This window comes from Cicer arietinum, chromosome 5 (assembly GCF_000331145.2).
Source record: "Cicer arietinum cultivar CDC Frontier isolate Library 1 chromosome 5, Cicar.CDCFrontier_v2.0, whole genome shotgun sequence".
NCBI classification, from domain to species: Eukaryota; Viridiplantae; Streptophyta; class Magnoliopsida; order Fabales; family Fabaceae; genus Cicer; species Cicer arietinum.
The window spans coordinates 74,353,555-74,364,849 of NC_021164.2; the positions used below are offsets into that span (position 1 = coordinate 74,353,555).

The 11,295-nt window shown below is 30.1% G+C and overlaps 2 protein-coding genes across 2 annotated transcripts in view; both read right to left on the reverse strand.

Annotated features, from left to right (window-relative positions):
* Positions 1–664: 664 nt before the first annotated feature.
* LOC101503302 (kunitz-type elastase inhibitor BrEI-like) lies at positions 665–1,770 on the reverse strand. The gene is made up of 2 exons (NM_001309666.1): positions 1,497–1,770; positions 665–1,212 (listed from the first exon to the last, which is right to left on the reverse strand). The coding sequence occupies exons 1-2, from the start codon at positions 1,750–1,752 to the stop codon at positions 845–847; spliced, it is 624 nt and encodes a 207-aa protein (NP_001296595.1). The 5' UTR covers positions 1,753–1,770; the 3' UTR covers positions 665–844.
* A 6,640-nt stretch (positions 1,771–8,410) lies between these two features.
* Positions 8,411–11,295, reverse strand: part of LOC101502980 (synaptotagmin-4-like) — a 6,374-nt gene continuing 3,489 nt past the window's right edge. Inside the window, exons 8-13 of the mRNA XM_073368128.1 lie at positions 11,200–11,279; positions 10,729–10,879; positions 10,405–10,635; positions 9,669–9,965; positions 9,289–9,402; positions 8,411–8,932 (exon numbers count right to left, since the gene is read on the reverse strand). Coding sequence (XP_073224229.1) covers positions 8,786–8,932; positions 9,289–9,402; positions 9,669–9,965; positions 10,405–10,635; positions 10,729–10,879; positions 11,200–11,279 — 1,020 coding nt within the window. The 3' untranslated portion in view covers positions 8,411–8,785. The remainder of the gene's footprint in view (positions 8,933–9,288; positions 9,403–9,668; positions 9,966–10,404; positions 10,636–10,728; positions 10,880–11,199; positions 11,280–11,295) is intronic.

Below are 11,295 nucleotides of genomic sequence, written 5' to 3' on the forward strand. Positions count from 1 at the left end.
TGTGGGAGTCAATCAAACATCTTTGTTGATTTTTGATTTGTCGCAATTTATTTTCTTATTTTTGTTATAGCAAGCTTTTATATATATATATATATAAATTGTCATTTTGTTTGAATGAAGTTTGTGTTGGATTAAAATATGAGTAGTTAAGTTTACATCAATAAAAAAATGAATTAAATGTTGAATATATAAGAGTAATAACTTATAGTCTTAAAATTTTAAGTTGATATATCGTGTCAATGTTTTTTTGAAAATTATAAATCATTTGACATGTTGTTTCTCTCACGTCCACCGACTCTAAAATAGTTTGAGATACAAATGATTCTCTTCATGTAGAATGCTATTGGCAATGTACTAATTATCCATATAGAGGTATATGGGAAGTTGACAAGTAGCATAAAATTCTCTATTTTGATGCTTTTCACTACTCTGAGTTTGAGTGGTACATTTTAATCACATAAAACACATGAAGTCGTCGTATGTTTCATGTTTAATTAGTAACAAGAGAAGCATTGATAAGTAAAATTCATCAAGCACAAAACCAAAAGTGCCAAATCATACAATTTGTCTAAATTTTTCAAATGTTTGCCGATAGATCATAAAATTAGAAAGAACTAATAAATTATTGGGGAGAAAAATAGAAAATAGAAAAATTTGAGACAAATTGTATGAGTAAAAAGTTCAATTTCATTTCACTTTTGACCAGAAAAACAAAGTGGCAAATCTCAAAAACAGAGACAAGCACTCGTTTCATGCCTTATTGTTATTATGACCATCCCACTTTGTTGGGAAAAACCCACCCAACACACTTCACTACACAACACAACAAAAAAACCTATCAACCTTAAATACTGCTCAAATCTTTATTCTTATAACTAGAAACCTTCTGAAACCTAACATAATAAGGTTCAATACCATCCCCAACAGCCATAACTTTAGTTCCATCAGCATCTTCAAAAGTCCCAACAGGAGCACAAAGAACACCAGTTACAGAAGGACAGAACTTGAAACTATAAATCTCATAAGCATGGTCACCTTCAAGCCTCTCAATCTTAAACTTGGTAACAAGATCACCAGCTAAACCACCAGTGCTCACAAACCAAAACCCTGACCCAACTTTTGAAAGCTTCCAAACTTTTGATTCCTTGCAAGGACTTCCCAAAATTGGAATATCAATTGTTAAATCAGTGAGTGTTGGAATGTAATCAAGACCTGTATCAGATATATGTTAGTAATTAGTTAGAGTTAGAGTTAAACGTAAAAGTTAGTTAGTCAACTAAAAAGTGGATTTAACTTGTATAACTAATTATTATTCTAGTTAGTACTACGGTGAAATAAAATATAAACAAAAACAGAAACTAAAAAATTGATTTATTTGATTTTAATTTAAAATTTAATACATCACTTTTTTTGTTACTATTTTTATTTATATTTTATTTAAGTCCTAACTAGAATAATAATTAATCAGTTAATTTGTTAATTAAGTATCCAATAACCTGATGCGGAGAAGAAGACTGGGCTACCGATAGCGTCGGGGTTGCGAATTACGTCGAGTGGACATGTTCTGTTTCTTGTTTGGCCTAATGTTATGCCTCCATAGTCAGACCAAAGTGGCCAAACGTAGTAACCTTCATTTGGTTGAAGAGGGTTTCCTTGTTTGTCTACTATTGGCTCTGGTTCTGCTCCTTGTAGTGGTTTCGTGTTGAGTACTAAGAGGAAAAGGAAACAACATAGTGGAAGAATAGATTTCATTGTTTCTTTTCTTGGATGGTGGCTTTTGATGTTTGTGTTGTGTTTTTGGAAGTTAATTGCATCATTGTTTATATAGAGATGTGTGAGGTTTAATTTGGGCATATGGATAGAGTGACGAATATGGATATTTTAAGTGCGTGTAAAACGAGGTTATTGTTTTTACGTTAATTAATGGTGTTCTTTTTTTCTTTTCCTAAACTTCATGTTTTCATAAGTTTTGATAATTCAAAAACTTAGTAAGAGTTAAGTGGTGAGTGTATAAATTAGAATATTATAACATGGATGCAGCTGAATATTTTACTAATATCTTTCTTTGCACTATTATATATTTGCCATGCGTGCCACGCGGGGTTGGTGTAATGTAAAATAAAATTGAGGAATTCGTGGGACTCGTTGACGACAGTACGAGAGCATCTCAAAAACTAAACTCCATCCACAACACGGTGAATTTATCAATTTGGTACTCTGCAAAATAAAATATAAATAAAAATTATAATGAAAAAATTAATATATCTAAATTAAATATTTAATTAAATATATTAAATTTTCAATTATTATCTTTATTTATATTTTATTATTAGAGTCGGATAAGGTTATTAGAACAACTGCTTGATACTTCAATAAAAAACTTATTTTTTTTACTTCGACAAAAAACATCAAATTCTATTATTTTAAAAATTAATACCGACAAAATATTGTATAAATTTTATATTATTTTAATAAATATTAAATCAATTAATTTTATTATTAATTTCAAAATATATTATATAATATTAATTATATTAATTTAATAAATAATCTAAGATATACAAGTCAACTCAAAAATATGAATCAGAGTGAGTTGAAACTTTTATTAAATCGTAAAAAGATCTCTATGTAAATAAGTCAAATTAAAAATATTGGTGAATGTTTGTTGATACTGACAGATTTATTGGTAGAAAAATATAGATTTTACTAAAAATGAATCTTATTTTGTTTTTGTTGTAAATTATTTAATGCGCTTAGATTAATATTGAACACATGGCTAACATGAAAAATATTAGTTATAAATTGAGAAATCACGAGACAATTAGTGAATATATTGCTAACATGAACTCTTGAAATAGTACAACATATATACACATACTGTTTTCTTCTTCACCAAAAAAATAGAAAATTCTACATAAGTTTTTAGATTGTTGTATATCAGTTGAAATGTCTTATTTTATTTTTAAAAAAATATAGAGAAAATAGATTTTAAAATGTCATGATTTCAGCTAAATAATTTTTTATAATTATTATATAAAATATTAATAATTTATTTATTAACTTTGAAAAGTCTATAAGAATTTTGCTTTAGACCTCATAATATGTTAGGTCGGCCATATTTATTATATAAAGATGCATAAACTTATTGAATAGATAACCCATTTGAAGAGAGTAACTAGGACCGAGCAAAATTCGTTGATTCGATCGAATCTGAGTCACTCGAATAAATTAATTTGATGTACAAATTTGAGCGATCAAATACATATGAAAAAAATAGACTTACAATTACTCGAATTCGATTGCTTTACTTAAAACATTTTAAATAGAAAAAAATCAAATATTTTAGGATAAATTTCTTTTGGATAATGTTTGAATGGAGGGTTTTGAAGTGGAAATGAAAGAAAAGTTTATTTTTTATTTTTAAATTAAAAAATGAATTAAGTGTAAACGTCCCAGTTATTTCACACATTTTATTTGTATATGTTTGTTTCTTGTTCTTTAGAGTCTCTATTAGAGAAGCAAAGACTATAAAAAAATATGTTGTCTGTTTACGAAGCTGCGTCTGGTCAAGCTATAAATTTGCAAAAATATAAAGTGTTTTGCAGTAGAAATGTGAATGAGGATTTGAAGGAAAAGATTACAGACCTTCTAGATGTGCGCTCGATATTAGGAACTAGAAAATACCTAGGACTACCTTAAATGATTGGTAGAAGTAAAAAAAAAAAATTCAGATTTATTGAGGACATAATTTAGCGGAAGATCAATTCATGGATCAATAAAAGTCTCTCTCGTGCGGGCCGAGAAGTCCTAATTAAATCTATTCTCCAAGCTATTTTGTCCTATGTAACGAACATATTTTTGATACCCCCTGCTTTAGGAGATGAGATTGAAAAAATGAGGAACTCATTTTGGCAGGGCAAAAATGGAGGACAGACTAGAGGCATCAATTGGCTCAAGTGGGACAAGCTCGCAATACACAAACGTGATGGAGATATGACTTATAAAAATATTAGTGCTTTCAATCTATCCATGTTTGGTAAGCAAGGATAACAATTATTATCTAACCCGAACAACCTTGTCACTCGTCTTTTCAAAGCTAAATATTTTCCTCAGAGTGACTTTTTGTCTGCTAACCTTGGTCATAATCCAAGCTATGTTTGGAGGAGCATTTGGAGTGCGAAACCGCTTTTGCATGTGGGATGTTGTTGGAGTATTGGAAACAGATCCAGTATCCTTTTGTGGAATAACAATTGACTAAACGATGGGTCTAACCTTGTTAAACCACCAGGGAGTGCCTCATCAGCATACAAATACTTATGTTGATAGTTTGATTATGCCTTGGGAAAAAAAAAAGGAATAGATCCCTTGTTACAACATTATTTATCCTAACCTCATTTAATCTAGAAATCCAGGTTATGAAAACATCGTAATTAAGTACTTGTGCTCTTGATTTGGTTAGGAACAGTCTCCTCCTCACCACCAATATGCTCCTAGGGTGAATTATATATGTCAATTCAATTGGATTGAATTATATATTTTTGTTATGGGTTTAATGATACAATATAAGTGGACAAAAAGTTTTACAGTGACACTTGACTATATATACACTGTTTAATAAATTATGTTTACACACCATCTATTTTCTCTTCTTTTAATTATACTTTTGGAAAAACCAACAAATGTACTAATTGACTTACTAAGAATATACTCATTATTTTTACATAGAAATCGAGTATAAATTAAAAGTAATTTTGATATTTAATAATTATAAATATTGATATTTTACATTGCTCTACTTTTTGAATGAGATATCTTCATCAATAATTATTGAATAAAATAGGTAAAAATAAAATATTTTAAACACTCATAATTTAAAAGACGTTTTTTATTTATCTATCTTCTATTCAACATAATTTTCTTAAAAAACTAATCAAAATAACAATTTCATTGTAACATAAAAATAATTTTCAATAAAATTATCCTAAAGAAAATCTTACTCACAAACATAATTCAAAATTTCTTTTTTTGAATCTTAAAATCAACAAACCTTTAAATTATGGATTATTTATGTTTAATACGTGTAATTTGATTCTTTTAAATTGAAAGGTTAGAGAAGTGAATTAATGTATTAATAATTGATATTATATTATAATCAATTATTATTGATCATATAAGATCAACCAATTATTATTCATCAGTTAAGATCAACGTGTTTGGAATCCAAATTTTTCCAATATATAAACTAAACCAAGTTTAAAGGTGATGTCATTTTGATCAATAATTCAATGAAAAACTCATATTAATAATTGAATCATTAAAATAGTTATTAAAAGATACAATTTATTATTATATAAAATTATTAAAACATATAAAAGTAGTTCTTCATCATTATAGCATTTAAAAATTAAATTAACCGCCATTTTAATAATTTGAGAAATAACTTAAACTTTTTTGACAGCAGATTCGTCTTATATTTTCAGAGGCAAAAACAATAATTTACCCCAATATAATATATGAGCTAAGATAAAACTAAACTCCTCTAAAACAAACAAGATCTCTAAAATATAAATTAAATAATTATTAATAAATAAATTAATAATTAATATTATATATGTATATATACAAATAAACAAATATGGATATTTATAATATTAAATGTTATTGATTTATTTGTTTTATTACTACCGGCTATGCAGTCTAGAAAAAAGAATCTCATATCCACTTTTGACCAAGGTATCCGAAAGAATCTCATAATTTAACACAATATCCCACCTCTACCGACATACTCAGACGACAAACTCATCAACCCCTCCATCATGGTTCCAGATTCATGCATTCAGAATTCTCTCAAAAACTGCATTTGGGGTTCTTCACCAATGGCACTAAAATCATTAAACCACCAAAGCAACACGTGCTCCTCTCAAACAAGCATCATCGATCTAACCCCAAATTCTAAGGTGAAGAACCCCACAATATCTCGGCACTAACATTGACAAACTCTACATCTGATTGAGAAGCCTCTTTCACCAATCTCAACATCTCCAATTTAACCTCTCTTTTCTCTTCACAACTCAAACCTTCACCAACTTCCACTTGTATTGCAAACCTTGAAACACAACCATCAAAAATACACTCATCAAAATCATCCCTTCTTTGCAAATCCATTAATATCTTAACTAACTCATGTTGCAACATAGTTTCAACAACTTCCTTTCTCCCAATATAACCAAATTCAAAAACACACTCCAACGCAGCAACACAAAGACACAAATCACTTGACAACAAAAAAACAACAATTTTAGGAATCTCCCCATTAGAAAAAATCTCATCAACCAAAGGACTTCGAATGAATCTAACCAGCGAAGAAAGAACCCTTATAGAACATTCAGAAGCCATTGCTATTAAAGCTTTAATCGTGGAACCCATTAACACTAACCCTACAAAAACATTCTTGTTGAATTTCACCAAATCCGCTATAGCCACCGCCGATTCTTCTCGAACCCTTTTCGAATTATACGGTTCAATCAACTTGTTTTCCAGAAGGGTAAACAATTTTGCCTTCAAAATCAAATCTTGGAACTCCAAATCGAAACCTTTCGATAATCTCTCTTCAAACTCGACCAAAACCTTAACTTGTTCTTCTTCGTTTTGATTATGTTCTTGCAGCGTGCTCACGAGGTTTACAACGATTACACGGTCCAAGTAGATTTGAATTTCAGATTCCAATGAAGATGAAGCTTGTGAAATTTTGTAGGCAGTGATTTGGCGTTGAAGGAGTGATCGAAATCCGTAGCCTTTGAATTTTTCGAGATTTTGGATTAAGGTTTTGAGTGTGGAGAGGGAATTGGAGAGGGTGTGAAGATATGGGTGAGTTGAGAAGATAACTATGGCTTTTGATTCGAGCTCTAAAAGTGCTTCAATGGCGGATTTTGAGTCGTTTTTGAAGAGAATGGTGAAAGGGTTGATTTTAATTTGAAGATGTTTGGAAGCTTCTTTGAGGGATTTGAGAAGAGTTAGGATACGGTGGTTGGAAGTATCATCATTGTCCATGGATGAGAGAAATTGAAGACAAGAAAGTGGAAATTGAGTTCATTTGTTTGTTCGGAAAGAAAGAGCTAGAAGGATGGAGAAATAGGAAAGACAAGAAAGGGAAGTGAAGGGAAAAACAAACTCAACTGTCAGTCATTTCATCGGTCATTCTCATCAATGGACTGGACCAACCAGTGACTCGTTCATGTAAATATTATTTTCTTCCTTTATTTAATTTGTATTCACAACTATCATAATTTTTTATATTTTAAAATTAATTATAGTTTTGATACTCAATTTTTGAATATAAAATTAGTAATGTAATATATTTTAATTAAAGTGACATTTAATCTGACGATGTAAAATAATTACAATAAATTAATTATTTGTTTATTATTATTATATTGAAAAATAAATAATTTTAAAAATACCATAATGCAATTTTTAGAGATTTTGTTATAATATCATAAGTGTTCGATGAAAATATAAATAAAATTTGACTATTTTATACTTATGATTATTTAAGACCATTGTAGTATATATTATGGGTTGATAAATGAAAGGAAAGACAAAGGCACGAAACATCCAAAATAGTCCTAAAAAAGGAAGAAATAGAAAGTAGGGGAGGTTCCTAATTGCAATGGAAACCTTTGATAAAGACTCAGTCGGATTCTCTAATAAGGGCAACACCAGTCGTCTTCTTCTCTCTCATCCAGATTCAACGTATAACAACATGTTAGATCTTAAAGAATTTTTTTACAACTATTATTAGTTGTTGACGAATATGTAGTTGTCCAATTAAGTTTGATTTATTCATATTTTAAAGTTATATTATTTTTATTATATAAAAAATGAGTTTCAAGTTTGGACCATTTGATCAATTTTGATGCCATGCAGTTCAAATCAGTAAATTTTGTTTACGATGAGTAATTAGAGTAAATTAGTTGATACCTGACAGGTACCTAAGTTATCCAGAGGAATTGTGCAGAAATTTGATTTCCAGATAGTGCAATGCCAAAATCAAAAGTGTTACACTAGATTGTGACAAGGTTACTTGGTGTCTATATCATATCTTAAAAACCTTATCCTTTTCCTAGTACTAGCATGAACAATAATCTAAACCATAGTCCATAGATAATTCCCTGAGTCTATTCCGTACTCGCCTAAAATAAGAATCACATAACTGTTCTTTTACAAGATATAAGTTTATGTCAAATTTGTAATTCTATACAACATAAGAAAATTATTTAATTTAAAGTACTATAACATCCAAGTTACACAATTGATTAATAGTCAAGTTGTAATTTCCAAATATAACAAGATATTTTTTAATCAGCTAAGAAGAATCATAGATCGAGTATTAATAAACAACATTACCAACTTATTATTAGTAATAAAAGTTGTAGATTATAAACTTATGTACTTTTATTAGAATATTCTCTTTTACAAAATGAATTATCGTAGAAAAATATCTCATATTTACATAGAAAATGAAATACTTTTGTTTGCTCACACTTCATAGTTCATACATTGGATTTGTCCGATGCAACAGCAACCCCCCATAGTCAGGCTCACGTATGCAATTAAGTGAATCCCCATCATTCTTCTAAGATCATATATGGGTTGTATCATAGATTTGACGAATCACTATCAACTATTAGATTACTAGAGAGATTTGAGTTGGATGGTAGATTATGATTTCGATTAATGCAGGTCGATTCTGTTGTACCATCAGTGAATTTGTGCTAGAAGTCTACTAAGGATCGCGGTACTTATGCTGCGGAGTCCACCTCAAATGCAAACTAACCTTTCCAGATTTAGCATCATCCAGAAGAAACGTTTCATTGTATTCCCCTTCTAAGATGACCTTGGTTAGTGTCATTATAACTTTTCCCATTTTTTCCTGGAAAAACAAAAAGAAAACATTCAATACGATCCTATTCAAGAAAAATGCTGTATTATATTGAGATGAAGATGACAAGCTGATGACTTGGGGACACAACATATATGATGAACATTTTCATAAAAAATCACATACAAGAAACAATGCTATGAACAACATATATTTAAAAAGTGTTTTGCTACCACTCCTCTTCTATAACTTGTACGACTTTTATTAGCAAAAAAGAAAAATATTGTTGAATTCAATATCAACAGTTTGCAATAGCTAATTTACAATTTCTGTAATCTTATGATCCCATAGTTCATAGAGTACTTTGAAACAAACAACTTCATGAAGACAAATTTAAGAGGTATCACCTTGCCAAAGGTATCATGATCCCATAGTTCAACAATTAACATGTCATGTAAGCCGTCCTCCACAACAAAGTCAAATGTTTGATTCCATACTGGGTTTAGGGTTTCATTTACAACCTGGAAATAGAAGAAACATTGTTTAATCACTTATAACTATGTAGAAATCAGTATTTTCACTTACAATCAATTCAATATATTTGGCATGTAAATTCAAACCAAAATATTTTCTATTGCATTTTTAACTAGTATGAATTTGAAATTAATTCAAACTGCTAATCGATTTACTCATTTGATTTTATTTTGTTATCGATCAAATTAAACATAAATATATTAAACATTCAAATATAGCAAAAGTTTCAAGCCAAGAATATCTTAAATCTTACTCTGGTCTTGAGTTTTTTTTCTGATTTTTTCAACCCAAGGACAACAAATGGGTCAGCCTTGCCCAATAAGTCCACTACAGGCAAATCTTCAGCTGAAATTACTGTGACAGATAGAACTCCTCTTACTATGACGTTGCTTTTCCTCGCCCGTGATGATTTTGAAAGATCCTCATCCTCTGCGTCACTAGCTCCATTCTTAAGGGTCTTCTCAAACGTGGTTAATGAGTAGTCAGCGTCAAAAGGGCTCTTCAAGCTGTTATCAACTCCATATGGGCAGTACAAGAGCTCCAAGTGGACCTATATTGGGATGGTAGGAAGCTCAATAAGACTTATGAACTACTATAATATCAATCTCTACAGGAATATTAGAATGTTGTGAGAAGACAAATAACACAAATTGCAAGTAATGAAGAAAATGCTAGATTATGACATGTCCATAAATTATTTTCCTTTTATTTCAGTAAGTTCTCTCGGATACTTTATGCAAAAAAAAACTTATAGTTTATATCAAAAAAAAATTTACTTTATTTTATTTTTTGTAATAGAAATATCTTATTAATAAACACTTCTATGATAAGTTTTTGTAGATAAGAGTTTAATTAATCTGTTAATCCAAACAGGGTCTAGGTAGTGTCCATATGCCACCTTGCCAAGCTCTACACAAACTGGCAGTTGCCATCTACAAGCTAGAATGCTAGATGAATGAAAAGAAAAAGCCAAGAAATTACAATCTTACCTCACCCCTGACTTTATTATCCCTATGAACCTCCAAATCCTTAACCAATTTCAACCACACATCCTTGACTTTACCAGGTTCGAGATCCTTCAAGGAAACTTGGGCACAGCCAATAAGCTCAGCTGCCTGAATGCCTTCGTCGTCGAAGATTCTTATGGTCAAGTGCTGTGTTGATGTATCTTCAATAATGAACTCAAAGTGCTCATTCCATATTGGGTTCAACTGGTTGTTCTGAACATCATGGCCATCATTTGGATTACAATTTACTACCACACACAATGATCAATAAATAAATAAATATGTAAAAATTAAGGAAGGTCTTACAATTGTTCTACTGGTTTTGGTTTTGTCACGAAGCGGGCGTACAAATATGACAGCATAAGGATCAGATTTCCCAATCAGATCTTTGTTTGCCAAGTTCTTTGCTTGCACTAGTTTTACATCTAGTGTTCCAACTGGTTTCAATTCTAGGTTACTGTGAGAGGAAGAAAAGGCCAGTTAAAGATCAGCCTGGACTCAAGCCCAATCAAATAGTAAAAAGGAAAAGGCTAAAGATAGATATTGTACTTAATAGCATTTTTGACTTAGAAGTTTTAAAACTTTTACTAAATCCATTTAAGGTCAATAAATAGTAATTGTTGGACCACATCCCCAATTAAAAAAAACACGTTCAATAGTATTATCCTTTTATTATTATCAGCACTGATCAAACTTTAAGATTCCTAAAACATAACTTAGAAAGTAAATAATCCTATACTCTTTTTGCTAAGAAAATGAAAATGAGCTTTCAGATACCTGTAATCGCCAGGTATAATTGGTATAATTTTGCGTACTGGCCAAGTTATAGAGTCTTCAATGGCATCTCGAATTGTTTCCTGAATAAATGACAGA

Coding starts and splice junctions, on each gene's coding strand:
- LOC101503302 (NM_001309666.1), bottom strand. CDS start 1,752: ATGAAATCTATTCTTCCACTATGTTGTTTCCTTTTCCTCTTAGTACTC. Junction 1,213..1,496: donor AGTCTTCTTCTCCGCATCAG/GTTATTGGATAC, acceptor TATCTGATACAG/GTCTTGATTACATTCCAACA.